General features: G+C 32.4%; 3 protein-coding genes across 3 annotated transcripts; 2 read left to right on the top strand and 1 right to left on the bottom strand.

Annotated features, from left to right (window-relative positions):
• Positions 1-828: 828 nt before the first annotated feature.
• Positions 829-5,560, top strand: LOC139877878 (COP9 signalosome complex subunit 2). Its single transcript, XM_071865281.1, has 12 exons — positions 829-964; positions 1,156-1,248; positions 2,940-3,018; positions 3,331-3,571; positions 3,668-3,742; positions 3,819-3,953; positions 4,124-4,311; positions 4,398-4,466; positions 4,546-4,636; positions 4,767-4,901; positions 4,984-5,096; positions 5,199-5,560. The coding sequence occupies exons 1-12, from the start codon at positions 955-957 to the stop codon at positions 5,287-5,289; spliced, it is 1,320 nt and encodes a 439-aa protein (XP_071721382.1). The 5' UTR covers positions 829-954; the 3' UTR covers positions 5,290-5,560.
• A 4,379-nt stretch (positions 5,561-9,939) lies between these two features.
• Positions 9,940-13,704, top strand: LOC139877870 (leucine-rich repeat protein 1-like). Its single transcript, XM_071865268.1, has 6 exons — positions 9,940-10,367; positions 11,968-12,039; positions 12,375-12,518; positions 12,602-12,673; positions 12,755-12,826; positions 13,416-13,704. Exons 1-6 carry the CDS (start codon positions 10,153-10,155, stop codon positions 13,486-13,488), a joined length of 648 nt encoding a protein of 215 aa, XP_071721369.1. The 5' UTR covers positions 9,940-10,152; the 3' UTR covers positions 13,489-13,704.
• A 1,143-nt stretch (positions 13,705-14,847) lies between these two features.
• Positions 14,848-17,530, bottom strand: LOC139877859 (scarecrow-like protein 9). Its single transcript, XM_071865263.1, has one exon. It carries the CDS (start codon positions 17,191-17,193, stop codon positions 14,986-14,988), a length of 2,208 nt encoding a protein of 735 aa, XP_071721364.1. The 5' UTR covers positions 17,194-17,530; the 3' UTR covers positions 14,848-14,985.
• Positions 17,531-25,033: the final 7,503 nt, after the last annotated feature.

Raw genomic sequence — 25,033 nt, 5'->3', positions numbered from 1 at the left:
ACCAAACCAATAACCATTTGATTTCGGTTAAAATCAAAAATTACTAAAAATTAAAATTCTAATTAGCATAATTACTTATATATAAACATCAAATTACTATGGATTACACAGATTACACCATTCACATTACATATATTCTAGCAAATATAAGTAGAGTTTATAATGGCACAAGACCAAAACAATTAGCTTTTTACTAATAAGCTAGCAAAGTTTGTTAAAGGTCAATTTCAAGTCATTATAAATAATACATAAATAAAATATAATATAAATAACATGTTTATTCTTTAACAATAATGAGATAATACATAAAATATAGTATAGTATAAATATAAATATTATAAATATAAATATGTTTTACTATGTTATTAATTTGAATTCGGTTTTTAATTCGGTTAACCAAATTTAAAATTTTGAAAATTGAAAACCAAACCGAAAATCGACTTAAGAATTCGGTTTCGATTTCGATCGATCTGAAAATCGTTTAAAAAATCCGGTTTGGATTCGATTCGATATTCGAATTATTCGGTTTCAAACCAAATGGTGCACACCCCTAATTCTCACACACCATTTTTTTGTTATATGTACACTTTTGTTTCATAAACTTACAGTTATTCTCCTAGGGAGTTGAACTTATATTATTATTATTATTATTATATATATAATATAATTAAGGGTAAAATAGATAATTAGGTGTACATCGATCAAAAAGTGACGTGTGAGATCACCTCTCATATTATTATTATTGTTTATTGTTTATGTTTATTTAATTTAATTTAATTTTAATAAATAAACAAATAAAAAGCGAAAATAAGGCTAAGCAAAATTTAAAGAATACACAAGAAAGGCACAAGGGTTACATACCTCCTCGCAAACTGAAACCAAAACCCTAGAAACAACTCATCGCTCCTGTACTCATATCATCATCGTCGATCAATTACTAATTACTAATCAATCATGGGTTCAGGTATGATCAATCTACACCGTTTCATCAACTAGGGTTTCAGTTTCACTTACTTTATTGCCTTTTTTTTTATTAAAACTCAAAATCACACTCTAATAAGAACGCTTGCTTGCGTGCGCGTTGTTTTTGCTTAATTGCTTCAAGATACTGAATCTGATTATGATTATGACTTATGCTTTTACTATCTGATTTAGATGCAGACATGGAAGATTATGGATTCGAGTATTCCGAGGAAGAACCTGAAGAACAAGATGTTGATATTGAAAATCAATATTATAATTCTAAAGGTATTCAATACCTTCTTTTATTAATATATAATAATAGTATAAAGATGCATATAATAATTGTATTTGTTTGTTTATCTATATATCAATGAGACTTGTTACAATGTTGGCACTGGCATTGTGTACTTGTTGCTGGAATTTTAACTGATTTAAACGGTTTAAATTAGGTAATCGAATTAGATGTCGCATTAGTTCGCGAATCGTGACAAAGAATATTTATATTCAACTGTGAGATTTACATGAACTGCGTATATAGTTACTTTTTTATTGTTTAAAGTAATCTTTGGATAATGTCTGTATCGTAGTCTGCTTAGATATAATTAATACTGAGAAGTAGTTCGAAACCGATAGAAGACTGAGGGATGATTGCATCTATGTCATGTGATTTTGGTTCTTCATGGTTTTTTTGGATTTTATGGCATACTGATTTCTTCTTCTCGTCTATTTTTGCGTTTTTGGTTTTAGGAATTATATGATTATATGACAAGTTTAATGCCGCTTTATTTTACTTTCTAACAATTTCTTTCCACATGTAAATTGTGTGACTTGCTCCCTGCTCGATTAACATTTTTTTTTATAAAATTCGATGCTTGGTTTTTATTTGTTTGTATGATTTCACAGTATCTTAAACAAAAACAAGAAGTTTGCTGAACCAAATTTATGAGACGAGAGTGAAAAATTCTCGATTGAGTATATGCTGAAACCTGTTAGGCTTTTATTTCATGTATATAGTAATAGATAATAGATTGACGCGCATTTAGTTTGATAGACTCAATCAATATAGATATAGAATCTTGTAATAGTTTGACAAAGTATAGTAATAAAAATCATATGCTATTCCTTTAAATAGAATCTCTGAACATATTGGCTGAAAACCACGAGGTAAGGTTACTCATATATCATCAATTCATATGCCATTTATAAGTCATCCATAATTGTCATAATCAATGTTTTAGCGACTCCAAAGCAAACCAAATGCCTTTTTAAAATGTTGCATTGGTTTAAAAAAACTGAACGTTTGCCATGGTTTCTTACTGCGTGTTTTTATTCATTATAGTTTCTTCTAAATATGTGAATGAAAGTCCATGATGGTCCCTCATTTTCTATGGCGTCTCTGATATTCTCTCAACAAATTATGACTTAATTTTGCATTTTGTTATTTGTGATGTCATAATGGGTTGATTTTGTCATCCTTTGTTATGCAAATTGTCATGTTAGAGTATTTATTCATAAGAGTAATCATATATAAATGCATTCGATGTTGTCACAAATGGAATAGTGTGCATTAATGGCTTGTACAGCTCCAATTAGACAACACTCGATGACATAGGACTGGGTTGGAAACTCGATGCGAGTTTAGATGAAACAGTAATTGATAATCACATTGGAACAAATACAAGGATGCCAAAATGTTATTGATATTGTAGTTTACAATAGATAATTACAAATGAAGTCATGTAGCTCATAATGATGAATGTGATGTAAAGGCCAACATGTTTCTTTTTTATGTGTCGTCTATCTTGTGGATCTTTCAGTTGTAAATCATGTATGTATTCTTGTCGAACGCTTGATGAACCTATGTTTATATAATTTCCAGTGCCGTATATTGTTATATCTTTGAATCACATATGTTACTTCGCAGATATAATTTTATACAAGTTAGTTGATTGGTATACCATGCTTTGTCGAGACAGGTTTGGTTGAGACTGATCCAGAAGGTGCACTTAGCGGTTTTGCTGAAGTAGTTCAGATGGAACCAGAGAAAGCTGAATGGCAAGTATATTAATACTAAATTTCTTGAATGTGACATAAACACAGAATGAAACAAGTGGGCCCATCTAGAATTTGCGTTGAATCTTTACTTATATTGCTACATTCTTCAAATACTTCCCTCTTCATGCTATTCATCAACATTTATATGCTACAGTTGAAGATTTTGTAGTCGTGCATAAGTGTAGCATATATTATATATATCTTTTCTTTTTGGCTTTGTAAAAACGCCTCGTTTTCTCTGTTTGAATGTGCTATTCTTTAAGCAAAATGTGCCAGTGAAGTCAATGATGATTTTTATGGTATGTTTAACAGGGGATTTAAAGCACTTAAACAAACTGTGAAGCTTTATTATCGTTTAGGGAGGTATAAGGAGATGACGGATGCTTATAGGGAAATGTTAACATACATCAAGTCTGCTGTGACTCGAAATTATAGTGAGAAATGTATAAACAATATCATGGATTTTGTGTCTGGGTCTGCTAGTCAGAACTTCAGTCTTCTACAAGACTTCTATCAAACCACCTTGAAGGCACTTGAAGAAGCTAAAAATGAGGTGATTATTTTGTGTTTATTGTTACGATTGAGCGTAGCTAAACTTTCATAAGCCCTTTTAATTTGAATTGTGCTAATCGACGGTTCTGTTGTGTAGAGATTGTGGTTCAAGACAAATCTTAAGCTTTGCAAGATCTGGTTTGACATGGGAGAGTATGGTAGAATGAACAAGGTATGCATTCGAAATCAAACAAAAGAAGTGTTCTTGAATTCGTTTCTGTTTTTTTTAAAACTTTTTTGTATATCAGATATTGAAAGAACTTCACAAGTCTTGTCAACGGGCTGATGGAACTGACGATCAAAAGAAAGGAACACAGTTGTTGGAAGTGTATGCAATTGAGATTCAAATGTACACAGAGACTAAGAATAACAAAAAACTCAAGGTGAAATTCTTTAAGTAATAGTTTCATGTTACATTCACTAAATGTTTTATCCTGCAAATATCACAGGTGTTATTTGATGCGGATCATATTCCTCATCACATTTATCTGATTTATAGAAGTTTAATATAGTCTTATTTCTGTAATTAATTCCGTATATGTATTGGTGACAGCAACTGTACCAAAAAGCACTCACCATAAAATCAGCAATTCCTCATCCAAGGATCATGGGTATTATACATGAGTGTGGTGGCAAAATGCATATGGCCGAGCGTCAATGGGCTGAGGCAGCTACTGACTTTTTTGAAGCCTTTAAAAACTATGATGAAGCTGGGAATCAACGAAGAATCCAGTGTCTCAAGTATGCTATATTCGTTCATTTTCTATTTTACAGCATAATCTTATCACTAAAACAAATAATTTAATGGAGATATTGTTATGTTACAGGTACTTGGTACTGGCCAATATGCTTATGCAATCTGAAGTCAATCCATTTGACGGGCAAGAAGCAAAGCCGTATGTGACTAACGTGATCATTTTTTTCCCTCAAAATTTTTCATTATTTTTATTTCTGATTTAAAACATTATGTTGCAGGTACAAAAATGATCCAGAAATCTTAGCTATGACCAACTTGATTGCAGCATATCAGCGCAACGAAATCTTGGAATTTGAGAAGATCCTCAAGGTACAATGAGTGATGATTAACTCTATCTTTTTTTCTTTTTTTTTTTTTAAAAACGGCCAAAAGTGACGATTAACTCTATGATCCATTCTTTCATGTGATTGCAATATAATATTAAATTGATGTGTTGCAGAGCAACAGAAGAACCATCATGGATGATCCCTTCATCAGAAATTATATTGAAGATCTTTTGAAAAACATCAGAACTCAAGTGTTACTCAAGCTGATTAAGCCATACACGAGAATCAGGATCCCTTTCATATCAAAGGTAACACTTCCTTATGTTGTGGTCATATACATACATATATGTGTACATCTAAAAGCATATACTGATAACTGTTGTGGTTCAGGAGCTTAATGTGCCAGAGGCTGATGTGGAGCAGTTGTTGGTATCACTGATTTTGGACAATCGGGTTCAAGGTCATATCGATCAAGTTAACAGGCTGTTGGAGTGCGGTGACAGGTTAAAATCTTATCCTAACAAAACTATTTCTTATGTTTTATCTATACTCTTTTTTTTATGTGTGATTTCAACTGTGAAAATCTGGAATTTGATTGGTTGCAGGTCAAAGGGAATGAAGAAATACACTGCTGTGGAGAAATGGAACACACAACTTAGGTCACTCTATAAAAGTGTCGGTAACAGAGTTGGTTGAGAACCTTGAAATATAACTTCTGATGAGAGTTTGTTATTTTTGTTTGGCATATTTTGTTCGCTATTACGTCAAATTGGTAAAGATGGTATCTGAACTCATCATAGAAGTAATGTGTTTTGAAGAGGGGAGATATTGGTTGGTTGTGTATTTTGTTTGGCAATTTCGGTATGGTTATATATAGCGAAAAATGCTAATGAAAATATTTTGCAGCCTAAAATGTTATTCTCTTGTACATGTGTGCAGAGTGAATAGTATTGAAGGTATATAACATCACGCGCAATTTTATATGTTTTTGCGATAATTTTGTTTCCGCACTAGACATCACGTAAATTGTTTGATTAACCGGGGTTTCGATTTCACTTAAGCTACTTCCGGGAAAAATAATAGCTGTTACTTTGAGAGTTTATATTTGTAAACGAAAAATTTGAAGCAAGTATTTGCGACCACTTTGAATACAAGTTTTAAGTTGGGCGCCGTGGGGATGACGCAACACAAACATCCTTGAGAAAGCACTAATGAACTACGCCATCTCTTAGACCCTGACACTTATGCGGTGAGATACCGACCATCCGATATCGCCCACAAAGCTAAGACAATGGAAGTCTAAAACAACAATGAAACCCATTTTATTTACTTATCCTATTTTTTAACGGCAAACACACACTCGTACTACAAATAGTTCATCACAAGATTTGAAATCACAAATTTCTGATTATCGATAACGCTAGGGCAAAGACCCTTACTGGACTAACATTCAAACACTTGTTACCTTCAAATTTGTTATTAAGAAGTTGCGACCACTAAATATGATACTCGCCATATGGTCTTAACTACCTTGTGTCATATAGGCCAGCTCTATTTCTCTAATCATAAACAATACATGCATGCTGTATATAATTGTAAAAAATAGCAAGACGAGAACTTTTTAATAAAGTATTGAATTCGTGTTTAACCTGTCACTTTTATCCTTTTTAGCCTTTGAATCTAATTTTTAGCTTTTAATTTCTTAAAGAGTTAAGTTCCGTAAAGATTATAGAAATATAATATATCTAAACGGGTTGATAAAAACTTATGAAAGGTTAACTTGTTCAACACACCATTAATAGTATTCGGTATTTGGTCTTTCAAAAAAGATAGTAATATAATCTTAAATAGAAAATTCAACTATTCAATTCATAACTGAAAGTCATCTAAAAAGATTGAGTTCATGTGTTTGTTATATCACAAGATTAGATTCGGTGCCATGGGTGGACAAAACTCTAGTAGTAGAGGGTCAAAAGTCACTAACTAAAAGTGAGCAACCAAACATTTTCTACTAAAAGTATTCACAATGCTAAATCTTTTTGAAAAGACAATTTTATAAACATTATCTTTTCATCAAGTTTGCAGTGGCTGTTTATGAAGGAACAAAGATTAATTGTAAAGATTTGTATGTTGGTTTTATGTAAGTATTTGATATTTGATATGCTTTTGTGTGATTATTGTTAGAGTTTTGATTTTTATATGTTAACTAGTGGAGGAGCCCTCGCTCCGCGTCGGGACTTCATTTCGGATATAATTTGTTATGTTTGGTTCGTAAAATTATTTCGTGTTTAACGGTTATGCCGGTTAAACCTATCATAAGTCGTACGAAAATTTAAAGGCGGTTAAAAATTTAGGTGGCTTTGTTGGGGAGTTTTATGGAAAATAAAGAAGTTACGATTTGGCCCTTGAACTTTAACTTTAGACCCCTATGGAGTTTACATTTTTTACCCTAGAAATTTACATTTGGCGCCCTAAAGTTTATAATGGTTCTCAATGTGTGGTGTCATTGTGGGTACAACCTTTTTGCACGATGTATAAATGATTAAAGCATGGGGAAGAACTATTCATAAAGCCTTTGTCTTTTAAAGATGTAGAGAATAATATATATATATATATATATATATAGTGGTAGGATCAAGAGGGAAGTAACCATTCGGGGGAAGCGGAGGGAAGGAAAAACTTTTTTTTTTCTTTTCGTTTTTTGAAAAAACTTAGTTCACGAACATTATAGATGAGATGAAAATATGAACATTTAGTAGAGACACTTTGTGATAAATGTTTTTATTTTGGCGGGAAAACGCTCGAAGAAGTAATATATAACAATTATCGTGTTTTTCGAGCGTATTTTGAGGTTTTAGCTATTGGGGTTTAGATATTAGGGTTTAGATATTTAGGGTTTAGGGTTTAGATTTAGGGTTTAGATTTAGGATTTAGATTGAGTTTTTAGCACGAACGGCCAAACCCTAAACCCTAAACTCTAAATCGAGCTAAATTTTACTTCACAAAACATGAAAAAAAAAACGTTCATATTCTTCACGAACAGTATTATCTTGAATGTTATTTTTGTCGATCTTTTTTCCGCCTAAATAATAACATTCATCACGAAGTGTCTCTTCTAAATGTTCATATTTTCGTGTGATCTTGATGCCGGAAAAAAAATGCAAAAAAAACGAATTTTTTTTTTCTTCCCCCCGCTTCCCCCCGATTGATTACTTCTCCATTGATCCTGCCCCTATATATATATATAGCTACGTAGTTAATTTATAATAAGAAAAAAGTTAAACAATAATAAAGTGAAAAATTATGTGATTGATTTAATAATAATAATAATAATAATAATAATAATAATAATAATAATAATGAGTAGTTGTTGTTAGTAAAAATAATGGGATCAATTTATGATGAATGAGAAGTGTAATGGTAAAAGTATAAAATGTGAAAACTATGTGGTAAGTTTGTAAAAGCTATAAAGTTAAGTGTTATATAGGGCGGGATTAAATTGTAAAAGTATAAAAAGTTTGAGGAGTGTTTGTGAAATTTTTGAATGATACTATTTATTTGCTCTATATCATTTAGATATATGAACGGCCAAACCCTAAACCCTAAACTCTAAATCGAGCTAAATTTTACTTCACAAAACATGAAAAAAAAACGTTCATATTCTTCACGAACAGTATTATCTTGAATGTTATTTTTGTCGATCTTTTTCCCGCCTAAATAATAACATTCATCACGAAGTGTCTCTTCTAAATGTTCATATTTTCGTGTGATCTTGATGCCGGAAAAAAAATGCAAAAAAAACGAATTTTTTTTTTCTTCCCTCCGCTTCCCCCCGATTGATTACTTCCCCATTGATCCTGCCCCTATATATATATAGCTACGTAGTTAATTTATAATAAGAAAAAAGTTAAACAATAATAAAGTGAAAAATTATGTGGTTGATTTAATAATAATAATAATAATAATAATAATAATAATAATAATGAGTAGTTGTTGTTAATAAAAATAATGGGATCAATTTATGATGAATGAGAAGTGTAATGGTAAAAGTATAAAATGTGAAAACTATGTGGTAAGTTTGTAAAAGCTATAAAGTTAAGTGTTATATAGGGCGGGATTAAATTGTAAAAGTATAAAAAGTTTGAGGAGTGTTTGTGAAATTTTTGAATGATACTATTCATTTGCTCTATATCATTTAGATATATAGAGTAATTTGTAAAAGCTATAAAGTTAAGTGTTATAGAGGGCGGGATTAAATTGTAAAAGTATAAAAAGTTTGAGGAGTGTTTGTGAAATTTTTGAAGAATACTATTCATTTGATCTATATCATTTGGATATATAGAGTAATGTTGATATATAGTAGGATAATTATTTGAGTTAGGATTGAGATAGGGTGATAATACAATGATAATTGAGAATTTGGGAGAGAAATTAAGTGACCAAAATGCTTTTACTTGTATAGCATGTGTCAATATTTAACGATATTTTTTAACGGTCGTTAATGATATAGAACAATTGCAGAATAAGTCAAATTATAAAAATCAACTGATTTAAATAAAAATAAAGTGACAAAGTATAATATGACAAGAACCACAAAACCAACAACATAGTAGTATTTTTTCCAAAAAAAAAAAAAAACTTATATAAAAATTTAAAGTGCATTTCTTTACCTCTTAATTGAATAGTTCAACGTTGAATGTTGAACCATCTAGTATTCAGCGTTTTTGTTTCTGACCACTGAATGACATATAATGCTGAATGGTTCAACAAAAAGTGCTAAGCCATTCAGAATTGAAACACTCTTTTAACTATTAGACGCCTAAATTTTTTGTACATCCTAAGACACATAACAAAGAAATATATTGAATTTTCTATTAGACCATCTTTAACCCTCACGGGCGTGTTGGCGTTTTGCTGGGTGGGGGTGTAGTGCTTGATGGACGTGCTAGTAAACTGGAAAATAATGGGATGGAGTGTTGAGTGACGTGTTAGGTGATGTGTTAAAATCTGATTAGAAGTTAGGTGAAATGATGGATAAAAATTAATAAAATATATGGTTTCAACCAATAACATTTTAGCACACCAAATCAGTTTCATGTGCTTGGAGCACACACGCCACGAGCACACACTCGAGCACACCACATTAGCCACGTGTTGAAGGCGTTGCTCGGTGCACATGAGCCCCAACGCACTAGCGTTAGAGATGGTCTTAATATAACACGTTAATAAAACTTAATTCATAATATTGTTATTCAAAATAATTATTAAACAGTTTATTTCATTTAACGTTAAATTAGCCGTCTTTATTTCCAGCTAAACTCAAATAGTCCGTATTTGTTCCATATTGCATTTGTTGGGGGTCAAAATACACCCACAAACTCCACTCACTAGATTCCATCATTGACTCCCCTTCCCACCCCCAATTTACAAAATCAACTCAACCAAACCCTCGTTTTGTCTTTCCTATCCTAATAATAAGTATAATACTCCATACCTGTTTTAATTCAACCAAAAGTAGCCTAGTATCACCATTACATCATCATCATCATCATCTTGATCATGGGTTTGGTTAGGTTTGTAATCTTATTAGTAGCAGCAGCAGCAGTTTTTACATCAACGGTGGTCACCGGTAATTCAGAAGGAGACGCGCTCTACGCGCTTCGTCGGAGCTTAAACGATCCGGAAAAAGTACTTGAAAGCTGGGATCCGAATCTTGTTAACCCTTGCACTTGGTTTCACGTCACTTGTAATCAGGATAACCATGTTACTCGCCTGTAAGCCCTAATTTTAACATCTAATTCATTCCCCTTTTTTTTTAATTTTTTTTTTTTTTTTTGACCTAATGTTTCCACTTCAATTATCATCTAAAGTTAAAATCCACATGCTAAGAAATAAATAAATAAATAAATTAATAATAATGCATTATTATTTAGGTCAACAAGTAAGCTACTAATTGGACTATATCTTAACTCATAAGCTTAATTTTTAATATTGCTTATGAGTTTACAAGCTTCAAGTTATGGTTTTTAAGATCAAAAGCCTACAATCCTTTAATAGTGAAGTTGTGTCCTTTTTTTAAATCTAAGTAAACCGGTAGAATAAGATCATCCAAAATGCATAATCTTTGATAGGTTTGAAAGATTTCAACCTTCTAAGATAGTTGTGGTGAAAGAGGGTATGCTTTGTGTGATTTTGTGGTTTGATGTATATTATTTATTGGCGTAGCAAGATTCTTGCTTTATTTAAGTGTTTTGGTGTATGACTGTGTTATTAATTTATTATTAATCTAAGTTTTGCGTATAGGTAGGTAGTGCTAAGAAGCATGTCAACATTAACCCTGGTGTGCAACAAGCATAAAGATATCGAATACAAAAACAAGCCTAATAAAAATCAAAATTTACAAGTAAAATCTGTTATGCATATGTGAATAGGAGATGATGGCAAGGACATATTAACCAACAGATTCTACATACTAGGTAGTTAATTTCACTGGAAACATAAAAAAGACTCCAAAATCTGAACTCCGTCAATTTTTACCCATTGACCTCCTGCCCTATCTTTACCCAACTTAGTAACCCACACTCACATCTAGTTCTAACTTTTAGAAGTAAGTTTGCTTAACTACGCATGACCTCTGATGAAAGCAATTCAATTCAATTGTTTCTAATTTGATGATTCTGTGTCCGCTACTTTGGGCTTAATTAAAAAGGCATTGGAAATGTTAATAATGACCAATCACTAAGCAAAATGACTTATCAAAATTGTAAAAGTAACTACCATTAAATATAAATGAGATTTTGAATCATCATCAAATTCATTTGTCGAACTATTTCTCTGCAAATAAGTTCTCAGCTTGTGACTCATGTTGACTTATTTCTTGGGGGATGCTTGAGTGAGTAATAGGGATGCAGAAAAGTGCGGTGAGATGGGCTTATCGTAGATTACTGTTGCCTTTTCAAAAGGTTTTAGCTGTTGAAAGACAAATGCATTTGTGTTCTTATATACCCTCTGTAGGTGGCATCTTTCTTCATTGATGAGTAAGCAATTGGTTAATTGACATTGGGTATAATACCTGATTCAGGGACTCCCCGTGTTTAAAAAAAAAAAAACAAAGGGGATGAAATCTGCATATTAAGCAAAAGGGGCACTATATATTTTCACCCGAGGTTTAATGCAGTCATGCCAGATTCTATTAATTATGTTTTTTCATTTAAATTTTTGTAAGCCTCGTTTCTATATGAGTTTTAGTTTTTTCGCCAAAAAAAAAAAAAAAAAAAAAAAAGTGGTTCTCCAAATCTGCAAACACTGGAGCATCTTATATTTTACCAAACGTTATGTTCTTTAATTGATTATCTCAATATCGTTTCTTTACAGGGATCTTGGAAATTCGAAGTTATCTGGTCATCTTGTGCCTGAACTAGGAAAACTTGAAAACCTACAATACTTGTGAGTTACTCATCTTTATTATCTTTTTTAAATTTTATAATCCCTCCGTCCCATTTATATTGTCTACTATTCTTTCTTTGAGATATCCCAAATTAATTGTTCATTTCCATATATGGATAAGATTAATCTGATAAAGTTCTTTTGTGCCCCTAGTTTATACATGTAAGACAAAAAGAGATGTAAAAAGCAGGGGTAAGATTGAAAAGTTAACAAAAAGTACATGTAACCGTCAGTTTTTTTAAACTTTGTGTTTTTTGTTTCGGGACAATAATATATATTCTGCTACAAGCCGACACTTAACATCTGTACATAAACTAATGCATAAACTAATGCAGGGAGCTTTACAAAAATAATATCCAAGGTACGATTCCTGCAGAGATCGGTAACCTGAAGAGCCTCATAAGCTTGGATCTTTACAACAACAATATCACTGGCAACATTCCAACTACACTTGGGAAATTGAAATCTCTAGTGTTCTTGTGAGTTTATCTATTAACAACGATATCAGTATACACTATACAGTAGCACTTATGTTGATATAATTATTAATTACTATATGCAGACGTCTTAATGATAACCGTCTAACCGGAAGAATACCAAGGGAACTTGTTGGTATTTCAAGCTTGAAAGTTGTGTATGTGCTCAATCCTTGTAGATTTATTTGTTTCAAAATGTAATATGCCAATATTAATTAGTGTTTAAATGACTTGTTCAGGGACGTATCTAACAATAACCTCTGTGGAACAATTCCTACCACCGGCCCATTTGAGCATATCCCTTTGAACAAGTAACGCCTTCTTATTTTCAAACTTACTTCTGTTTCATCACTCATTTGACACTTTGGTTGTGTGTTATGTTTTATGTGCATAACTTTGATATTTAAGCATTGTTGTAAAAGTCGACTGAGTCGGGCGACACGTTGGTTTAGGGACTAGTCCGTCCTGGCTTGCCCAAAAACGCCTTAAAAGTGGGTCAACGTTAAAAAGTCGGGTCAAAGTTGGGCTGAGTCGGCCGAGTCAGTCCGAGTCGGGTCTGATTCGGTCGGAGCCAAAGTTATGTAAAAATTTATATTATTTCTAAAATTAGATGTTTTGCCATATGTTTATGTATTATGTTTGAAATATTTTTATTTATGTGTGATATATGTATGTTACTATGTATAATTCGTTTATTACTAATCATCAACATTGGTCAACGCCCGACTCGTCCCTTCAAGGTCCTGACCGATTCATCCCCGACTCATGACTTTTACAACCTTGTATTTAAGTAGCAAGTTTGGTTGAAGATAAAATCCAATTTAGCCATTTGAGTTTGACTGCTCAGTTTTGCTTTATGTTTATTGAATTTGTTTTAAACAAAAATGATGTGTTTTGCAGCTTCGAGAACAATCCTCGTCTGGAAGGGCCAGAGTTGCAGGGACTTGCAAGTTATGATACAAACTGCTACTAAAGCTAGCGCTGTTGCTCAAGTTTGTTGCTTTCATAAAAGTAATCGTGTGAAAACATATCGTCTGGATAGTTTGTGATCTCGTATGTAAAATCTTTATATTATGGTTGTGGTTGTATGCTGTTTTAAAAAATATAATATTTGGTGACAACTAATGCAAGTTATAACCGGACTGTGTAAACGAAAAAGCAGGATCTTATGTACGTTCCTTTTCTTTTTCACCTTTGCAAGATCAGGATCACATAATCCTACCAAAATCATCATTACTGAATTTAATTAACTTTTAGGTTTATCTGATAAAACATGCATACGAAACAAAAAGCGAGCAGTAATATCCCCATACATTTAAGATCATAAAATCTTGTATAGTTGTATGCACGGTATTTCCTTACAATGGTATGTTTGGTAAGGAGCTTTTTGTAGCTTTGGTACTCCGTATCTAATAAAAAGTGTAGTTTAAAGCTTAAGAGGGAAAAATACTTGCAAGCTAAGAATAAGCTCATAGCTTTTTGTTATTATCCTACACACTACTAACAAAAGTGAATGGTGCCCCCTCATTGGTCGTGGGTACTATTCATTTCCCCCCTCCCTTTTGTTTTTTGTTTTTTTTTTTTTCCAGTACGCGTCTATTTTCATACTATGACTCCATCACTTGGAGAAAATCGGTGGGTTAACATATACTAACACATACAACAACTATTACTCACAAACTTCTCCTTCTTTTATACTAATAACAAGAGTGAATGGTGCCCACTGATTGGTCGAGGGTACTATTCATGTCCCTGTTACTATTCCCTTTTTCTTTTTACTGTTCACGTTTTTTTTTTCTAAGCACGCATTTGTTTTCCTAGTATGTCTCTATCACTTGAAAAATGGGTGGGATAACATATACAAACACATTCAACTAGTTGCAGGTTTTTTTTTTTTACTTAGCTGCAAAGCGCGTGACCGTCATTCTTGTTTTACTCATTTTTAAAAGCTTCATGCCTTCCAGGCCTCCAGTTAACACCTAAATACACCTGAAAAGTTAACAACTACAAGAAACCATGTAGTTTTATCAAACATACCCCGTATGCGCAATATTATTCTTTAATTTGTATGTGTAGGTTGATATAAATATAAGATAAAACATTGTTGTGTTATGAACCCTACTTATTCGCCTAACTGCATCATATGGTTCAAGAACTGTATAAAAGTTTCACAAACAGATACAAAGAACAAGAGAAACTGAATGTCACAATTCAATACATGTGAAAATTGTTAATGAAGAAGACACAAAATCACAGTTAAAAACCAAACTACTGTATGGTACTAAACATCACCATTAAGTTATTGCAAACGTTAATCAAACAGATTGGCGCTAAACATCAATACTAACAGATTAAGTTATTTCAAACGTTAATCAAACAAAATGGCGCTAAACATCAATGCTATCAGATTAAGTTATTTCAAACGCTAATCAAACAAAATGGCGCTAAACATCGATAGTAACAGATTAAGCTACTTAGAAGCAGGTTCCCAACAAGAAATAGCATAAATAATCCTTCCTTTCCAACCTTGCAGAAGCCAATGGTTATCTTCATCTATCAAGAAATCTTTATGATATAAACTAACTTTCTCCCCTGACCGTTTAACGATAAACCGCGATAACGGAATCGGGACTAAACCAACCCTCAAATTACGAACATGCCATTGCTTATACGTCTCGGGTCGTTCAATTCTTTCCCATCCCTCACAAGCGATAACATTTAAAGCTTCTCGTCCAAATATCTCGCGTTCAAGCAGCATCCTTTCAGGCCTTTCACGAGGCACATTCGTTTCAAGCATATCAAATAACGCTGAGAAATGAAACAGAGCCTCACGAAAACGGGTCAAGAAAAACGGAGCATTGTATGACCCATTTAGAATCCCATGCACAAACAGATTTGGATTGATCTTCCTAATCAAGTTTAGAACAACATTTCGAGCACTATCCACCACTACTGTCTCGTCTAACAAGTTTTTTGCTCGATACATACAGTTAACAACAAGAAACTCACCCTCGACAAGCTTAAGATCCTCAATTTTAACATTTTCCCATCTTTTAGCAATCGAATTATACTCGAAGGGCACTTTAAAATGTTCTGCATATGCTTCTAACCTTCGACCCGTTTCATCAATTCTTTGTGCAGGTCTAAACCCTGGTTGAGGAAAGTCGATTCCAGTAATTCTAACCCGTGGGGGCCCACCTTCTCGGGCTGAAATCCTTTGAATAAAAGTGGGCCATTGAAACCCATACAGGATACCAAAGTCAATAATGTGTACCGTCGTAGCATTCAGTGCTTTATCCATTATTGTCCTGTTTGAAGCAAAATTCGAAATCTTTCTAAATGGGGATGACGCCATGTACAAATGGTACGCTTTGATATAGTCAGCAGCACACGTTTTCTTGCTGACTAACGCTTTATGAATTTGACTACCCGTGCCAGCTAAGCGAGCCTCTAAACCATTCGCAAAAGAGTTAGCTAACCTTTGAGTCCCGTCACCAAAAGGAGACGAATGTTGTCTAATTTGTTTCAACAGCTCATTTGCTTTCCTTCTATCATCGGCTGCAACCGCTTGTGCACATGTAATCAAAAGTGTCCTTAAATCGATCACCTCTTTTTTACGGTTTTGTTTCCTTCCTCGAGTTTTACTTTTACCTTTACCTTTACCTTTTCCTTTGTTATCATCTTCGACATCTTTTATCGAATCTTTACGTTTTTCTTCACGTAAAGTATCGCGAAATGAGTCTAAAGCAACCTTGCCATCCCCTAAACTCGAGAGAAATATCAAATCGATTTCTTCTGACCTCATTGTTGCATCTGGATAAATAGCCGCCTGCTTAATATTTCTTTCTTCTTTTTCTACTTCGGTTATATCCTCCCCGTACGGATTCTTCCTTACTTTCGGCCCTGCATAAAAACGTTGACTTTCTTCACCTTTTTTACTTTGACCCACATTGGGAAAAAGGTTTACTTCACTAGGAAGAAACTTATTTGCTTCTTCAACACCCTTCTGAAACTGCCACATCATCTGATTTTCATTACAAACATCGTAAGTATCCGCAGTACTTGCAGGTGAATCCAACCCGTAAGTGCTTGAAGATCCGATTGATGCATACGATACGTTTTGAGATCCAAGATTTGGAACATCATGTAAGTAACCACTATAGCTACTAGAATTATCAACATACAGACTGTTGCTTTCATGGTCAACGGAAGTCAAACTGTCATCCGAGGACCATGGTGGCGGCGAAGGAGGGTACTTTTTCCCAAGAACGTCGTAAAACGACTTTTCAGCAGCTTGAAGATCTAAAGAATCTTTAAGCATACAAGACCTATCTTCCATATCTTCTTCCATTAGTACCTGACTAATATACCCTAAAATCGCATCTGATAAATCGCAATCTTCATGAAGCTCATCATCAAAATTTGCATTCACATCACTCATGGGAGGATTGCTGAGTTCAGGAAATTGTAAACCTCTAAAGTTTTGACTACATAAATTAGTTTGATACCTACTACTGTTTTCATTGACTGGGTCATAAATTGAAAATTTATTTTCAAACATTTGACCACCACTTACATTCTTATTATCTTGAAAAATAGGCCTATTATCATTCCCAAATTGGATCCCATTTCCATCTCCATCCATAGAACTATACATTCTGCCAAATCTTGGATCCATTAATAAAAACTTTATTTAAAACCTTTACTCGGTTTTATAAAAGTTTCAAACTTTTACTGCATATTTAAGTTCCTGATGAACATAAATCAAAACCCTACATACACCATTTTAACATATACAAGTTTTGATAAATCTTGTAAAATATTTATAAAAGCACAATAAAAACTTTAGGGTTTTAACTTCTATGATGAAATATCAGATTTATTTAATCACTAGAAGGGAAAAAAATTAAATCTTTAGGCAATTAAAGTACCTTATTACACAATATAAAGCAGCAATCTTGGGTACTAACCACAACTTTAAGCTTTTTTAGTTAAAGATATATTGATATGATAAAAAGTATGATATGATGATAAAAATGAAAGCTTGATAGAGTCTTGAAAATGAGGGCTTATTGTTACCTCGGATAAACAAGAAAGATACGATGAAGAAGGTTTAATGGCGTTTGGTTGCCGAAAAAAAGTATAGCATAAATGACCACTGAAACTGACGTGGGAGGTACAGGGGAAGCACACATAAATCATCATATGGAAACTACATATTTAGTCCCTATATAGTTATTTTATTGCACTTTAGTCCTCACAAGTATTTTCAACTCCAATAACTTGGCGAAAGTTTTGCTACTCTGGAAACTGTAAAAGAATCGAGCTATTTGCAAGTTATTCAAGCTTGACTTGTTAAAAAGTCGATTTGAGTCGAGCTCGATACCGCAGTTGAACATTTATTGAAGATTGTTCAATAAACGAGTTAAACTCGTTGTCTTTAAATTTTAAACGAGTCGTGTTTAGACTCGACTCAGTTCGTTTATACTTCAAACTGAATGTGATGTGTGCAACCAAATAACAAATGACAATCTAAATCGATTGAACTAATCAAGCATAAATAATTGAACTTTGCCTTTGATAATTGTTTTTTTAAATAACCGTATCAATTTTTACGTAACTATGTTATTAGATTTACATATAAGAGGACTCCCAAGAGTCCCAACTGAGTTGTTAAACCATCGTCAATCTTTCATGCCAATATTGGCACCATTGGTAACACTTAGTCAATATTGTGCAAATCTTTCCTTGCCAACATTTTCGTGAATCTCTACCATAAATCATCACGCACTGTATTGCTTTAACTAGTTGTGGTGGTTGAGAAAAGGTGTGATTTAATTAATTAATTTATGGTGGTTGAGAAAAGGTGTGATTATTGAGAGTGAACTGTGATAGATTAGTGATATGAATGAAATGAGAATGAAATGTGATGTTGCGATGATGTACCAGTGTGTTAATTTGAATAAAAACGTCATTATTGAAAATGCTCTGATGTGTGTAATAAAATGTCTAGATTATGACTAATTAAGTATCTTATAATGTTATTATACACCATATACATCACCAATTATGTATTACATTATTATTGTTAGTAATATAATACACCTTAAAACACGATTGTGATTATATTTTAATGGTGTACAAATTAACTCACTTCATTTTAGAAGTAGTATTACATCCACAAATTTTTTATAAAAAAATATTCACAAAACGATGTAGATGTTGTAAATTTAGAGTTTCGAATTCGAATTTCTGAGAGTCGTGTAATCACTTTCAGATGAAAGTATTTCAATGGTACTATCGAAATCTTCAATCGGATAAAACTCAGAAAATTGAACAGAGAATATGTGTTTTGTGTATGAATGAATTTGAAAACCGTACCAAATTAAATAACCAAAAACGGGGAGTTTTTATAACTGCCGAATGGCAGTTCCGAATGGCAGTTTCATAACTGCTAAAACAGGTTCAAATTAATCAAGATTATTTTGGTTAACAAATTAATCCCATTACACTTAAATCATGTTGGTGTCACAAATCACCAACAATCCTCCCCCATTTAAGTGTAATCTTGATTAACTTAAAGTAAATTCATAACAAACAAACTGATGCATAAATGAAATGTCGTGACGATTGAATTTCATATTAGTATAAATTCAATTCATATAATCGAATATCAAGGGTGTTACTAAGAATTGAACCCTTTCTATCCATAGTGAATATAATGAAGAAAATATACACAACAGTTTACACATTCATGTTCTAACTTGACATAATATTTTACTAGCATATGTCCTATCCTTCAATAAGTATATCAAAGCAAAGTCCCAAACTTCTTGAAGCAGCTAAACTTTATGCTTATATAGGTAGTTCTTTATTCTCGCACCTGCACATGCAATTTTTCAAAGAACTATTAAGAAATATAATTTCAACCTAACTCACTTGCAGTACTGAACACATACCTTGGGATGTAATGAATAATGTGTTCCAATCTTTAGATATCAAGCTTTCTACATTGAATTCAGCATCCAATACTATATTAGATGGGAATTGGGTATCTTAATATGAAAGATTTCAAATGGACTTTAAACCCATCCCTTTAGCCGCCTTGTGCACAAGATCTCTAGCTAACCCTTTGGTTAAATGATCGGCTAAATTTAAATCAGTTTTCACAAACTCCACATATATCACACCATTCATAATGAGCTCACGAATTATGCTATGTCTAACACCTAAATGTCTAGACTTCCCATTGTACACCTGACTATAAGCTTTAGCCAAGGTAGCAGCACTATCACATCTGATAGATATGGTGAATATCAGTTTGGGCCATAACGGAATTTCATAAATCAAATCCCTAAGCCACTCAGCTTCCTTACCAGCTGCAGCTAACGCTACAAATTCAGACTCCATCGTTGAATTCGCAATACACGTTTGTTTCTTGGATGCCCAAGAAATGGCACCTCCTCCAAGAAGAAAAACCCAACCACTTGTAGAAGAGTGATCCTCCATATTAGTGATCCAGCTAGCATCCGAATAACCTTCTATCACCGAAGGAAATCCACTGTAAAACAAACCATAATTCATAGTTCCTTTCAAATACTTAAATAATCGATTTAAAGCTTGCCAATGAACTGAGCTAGGATTACTAGTATATCTACTAAGCTTTCCTACAGCAAATGCTATATCAGGCCTAGTACTTATCATGGCATACATGAGAGATCCTATAGCTCTTGAGTATTCAATCTGAGACACTGGATGTCCTTTATTAGGCAATAGCTTAATAGTAGGATCCATAGGAGTACTAACAGGTGAACAATTTTCAAAATGAAACTTATTCAAGATCTTCTCAATATAATGAGATTGAGAAACTGAAATTCCATTGTTTCCTCGTTTGATTCTAATACCAAGAATCACCTCAGCCTCCCCCATGTCTTTGTGATGACCCGTCCTAATCCACCTGGACGAAGTCTTCAACAACTGGTTCCATTGCGAGGTACAGACCTCTATATGTCTTGAATGACTTCATGTAATATCTTTAAAATGAGCAAATGCACAGCGGAAGACTTAATTCGTACCTGAGAATAAACATGCTTAAAAGTGTCAACCAAAAGGTTGGTGAGTTCATAGGTTTAACATAACAATCATTTCAATATATTAATAGACCATAAGATTTTCGTTTATAAATATATGTACACTCACAAGTGTATAAAAGTATTCTATAAGTTGTAGGCACCCGGTAACAAGCCTTAACGTTCATGTTTTACCCTCTAAAGTACACCAGATCAGGTGTGTTTAAAATAACCTCGAAGTACTAAAGCATCCCATAGTCAGGATGGGGTTTGTCAGGCCCAATAGATCTATCTTTAGGATTCGCGCCTACCGTACATAAACAAGTAGTTTAATGTTACCAAGCTAAGGGTATATTTCTGGTTTAAACCCACATAGAATTAGTTTTAGTACTTGTGCCTATTTCGTAAAACATTTATAAATCAGCGCATGTATTCTCAGCCCAAAAATATATATAAAAAGGGAGCAAATGAAACTCACCATACTGTATTTTGTAGTAAAAATACATATGATAAAACTGAACTATGCAGGGTTGGCCTCGGATTCACGAACCTATATTCAATCATATATATTAATACATGTAATGGTAATCGAACAAATATATATATATTATTAGTGATTTTATTAATAATTTAATTAGATATAATTATTTTTATATAGATAATTAACACTTATTACAAAAGTATAATATGGGTAGGTTTTATGTCTTAAATATATATATATATATATATTTTATATAGAAAATCTTCATTTGATATAAAAATAATACTAATAATAATAATGATAAAAATAATACTAACTATGATAAAATTTATGATAATTCTAATAATATTACTAATGACAGTTTTTAAAATAATAATTTTAGATAATAACTTTAATAAAAAAATAATAACTTTTTTTTAAAAATGATTCTTTTAATACTAATATAGTTTTAATAATAATAATAATAATAATAATAATAATAATAATAATAATAATAATAATAATAATAATAGTAATAATAATAATAATAACAATAATAATAACAATAATAACAATAAAAATAATAATAATAATAATATTAAATAAAATACTACCTTAAAGGGAAATGACTTAAAAAGAAATAGCAGCCCATGCCCGGGCTCGAACCCGAGACTTCATGTTCGTCCACCAACACCTTAACCATTCCTCCATTTCATCTTATCTAATTTAGATCCTAAACTAAGTTTATATAATTCCATTCCTCCTGTGTTCTTAATTCTTTGAACTTTAATCAACATCATTCATCATTTTCATTAAACCATCATCATCATCATTATTCACTAAAATAATCGATAGAAGTTAACATGGTAATGAAGCTTATAACTAACCTATGTATTCTTTGGCTCGCAAGTTAAAGGAACACAGCCCAATAATGTAAACACTTAACACAAGATTATGGTCCAAATCCTATAATAATCGGTTAAGTTATCAATTATCATATATCGATGTACTAACATATTGTTATCATTTTCTTATTTTCCTATACTAATCCTCATCATTCATACGTTAATTTCACCATTATCATTAAAGTAACATCATAATAAAAATAGTCACGATTATAATTATCATCTAACCATATTCATCATCGTTATACTATGGCTATCATCATCACCTTCTTAATCAGCACATGCCATTGAATTTCCTATATATGATACAGCCCACGACTAAGCCCAACAATACTAAGTGTGTTCGGCCCAACAAGAGAATAACATATTGGCCCAAGTGTAATATAGTTGTCCAACAATGAAGTCCATTGATCGACTGCTTTTCTACACAATTCGCTGGAGAAGGAAAACAAATCATACATCTTGCTTTATTTAAAATAATTTCTTGTGTCGGCCACCTTGTTTTTTTTTTTTTTTTAATTCCAACATGTGGTAGTTTACACCTAATCAAGTGAGCTTGTCTGCCACCAAAATAACTTGTATAATAGCAGTACAAGTGATCAATCATATTTCCTTTAAAAGGAGTTCGATAGTAGTTAACGTGATGGTGGTTTTCAAAGTGGTTGCTTTCGACTGTCCAAGGAAGAATAATAACACGAGGGTGATGGTTCACGACATCAGTATAACAGTGACGGTTTTGATGTTTATATTTGTAGCTGCGGTGGTACAAGGTGGTCATGTTTGCAGCTGGGAATAATTGGGTTGTAAAATTGTTGAGTGTTTTTCAAAAGGTAACAGATAGATTTATATAAATAGTTGTTTGCAGGATGGTGATCAAACAGAAAACAGGAAGATATAGTAGTAGTTTTGATGGGTCTGTGATGATGTTGTGATTTTGGGTTATGAAGGAGAAAAAGAAAGTGAAGAGGTGGCGGTTTTACATGATGTAGGTGGTTTTGAGTGATCGTTGGGTGTAGAACAGAACCGGTGCAGAAGGTATCAGTTTAGTCAAATGATGATGTCCTTGAATGGTTGGAGATGGATGATGGTGGTGTGATGTGGCTGTAAAACAGAAAATTACCACAGGAGTGATGTTGGTGGATCGTTCAAGTGATGGTGGGTTCAGTTTCGTGGCTTGTGAGTTCATGAATGAGGATAAGAGAGAGGGAGGTGATAGAGAGTTGAATGTATTTTCTTATCAACACAACTTAATCGATTCTGTATATAATTTGGTAGCATCGATAAGAAATTCCATCCAGGGAGATGAAAACAAAAAAATAAAAAAAAAGCAGATAGGAACTTAAATAAATAAAAAGAATTGATCTGAGGTTGATCCCTAACAGATTTTGGACTGGTTCCAATGTTTACAGTTTGATTCGTACGAGTTTGGTAAATCATTCACAGTATGATAGCTACTGGATTTGGACATGTTTGTTTAATTTATGGTTTATAACATAAATTCTAATAATTATTAAATGTATTATTAATATTAATAATTATATTAATAATAATAATATATAACCAGGATAATAATACTAATTTCCTAATAAATATATTTGTATATAACGGCATATATATATATATATATATATATATATATATATATATATATATATATATATATATATATATATATATATATATATATATATATATATATATATATACCTGATCAGTTATTTTCTTTTATGAATATAAATTTCAACATGTAATATCTATAACTTTTATATATATATTCACATGCATATTTATTTACAACCAAATGTTGGTGAATCGTCGGAGATGGTCGAAGTCAAATGATTATATTAAACACAGTTCAAAATTTTTAAGATTTCAACATTACAGACTTTGCTTATCGTGTCGGAAGCTTATAAAGATTAAGTTTAAATTTGGTCGGAAATTTCCGGGTCGTGACAGTACCTACCCGTTAAATAAATTTCGTCCCGAAATTTGAATGCGATCGTCATGGCTAACAATAAAAATGTTTTCATGACGAATATGAGTTGATAAATAGAGTTTTATCACTATTGAGTAATATGAATAAGACAATTCGATTACTCGAAGAGTACGAATGAAGCTATCACAAAGAGAGAAATGAAAAGTAAGGATTCGTCTTGACTTTTGACGTAGTCACATTTGATTTTCGAAATTCATGGAATTTAAAGAAAATCTTCTAATCAGAAAGAAAATGTAATAGCACGATCTGATTTGTTAAATTACCAGAAATTACGGAAAGATAGAAATATCAAGAAAATATTTTCTCAATATGTTTAGAAGTTAAGTAGAATGAAAGAGTTATGTAACATGACATAGGATGAGGGTATGATCTGTGAATCATCACGTTCCATTAGAAACTCAGCATGACTTATTGTAATATAATCACGTTGGCCAAGTGTCATTATATTATACTAACCCATGCTTCAATTCCCAACACTTCTCCACAAATCATTCATAATTCATACTTAGATTTTACAGAAGTTTCCAATATAATGGAATACAGAAAACACGAAGAGGTAGATAATTTTGGACAAGAATATTTATGAAAATATCCTCAGAAATATTGAAGATATTTTATGATGATATTTTGGAATTTCTAAGTTCGAAGGTTGATGAAGAAAAATTTTCCGCAATATTTTAACATGACTTCGGAGCAAGATATTCTCTAAAGATTCCATCGGATCCAGAATTACCTGAATTCTTTGAATATAGGGTTTAGTCCTTGTACTTATCCTTGGTCTCCTTCATAGTGTGCTCAATCCGATTTTCAGTACCAAATTTTCTATCGAGCGTTCCTACACTCCATTCTTTATCATCAAGCTCTTGACCATTAGGACATCTACAATTTTACTGTTTCCTCTGCATTTAATGCAGCCATATCTGAATTCATTGGTTAGCAATCCGAGGTGTTTTCAAGAGAATTGTGTTTTTAGATGATTAAACGCTGATGGTAATATGGTGGAATATAAAAGGTTCTCCCGTAACGATGAGGAAAGCCAATCGTATATATCAAAGTTATAATAAGACTTATTCGAATGAAAGGTCGAA

Source organism: Rutidosis leptorrhynchoides, chromosome 1 (genome assembly GCF_046630445.1).
Source record: "Rutidosis leptorrhynchoides isolate AG116_Rl617_1_P2 chromosome 1, CSIRO_AGI_Rlap_v1, whole genome shotgun sequence".
In the NCBI taxonomy this organism is placed as follows: domain Eukaryota; kingdom Viridiplantae; phylum Streptophyta; class Magnoliopsida; order Asterales; family Asteraceae; genus Rutidosis; species Rutidosis leptorrhynchoides.
Note: the sequence above shows the minus strand (reverse complement) of the source record. Positions and strands in the feature narration are given on the sequence as shown.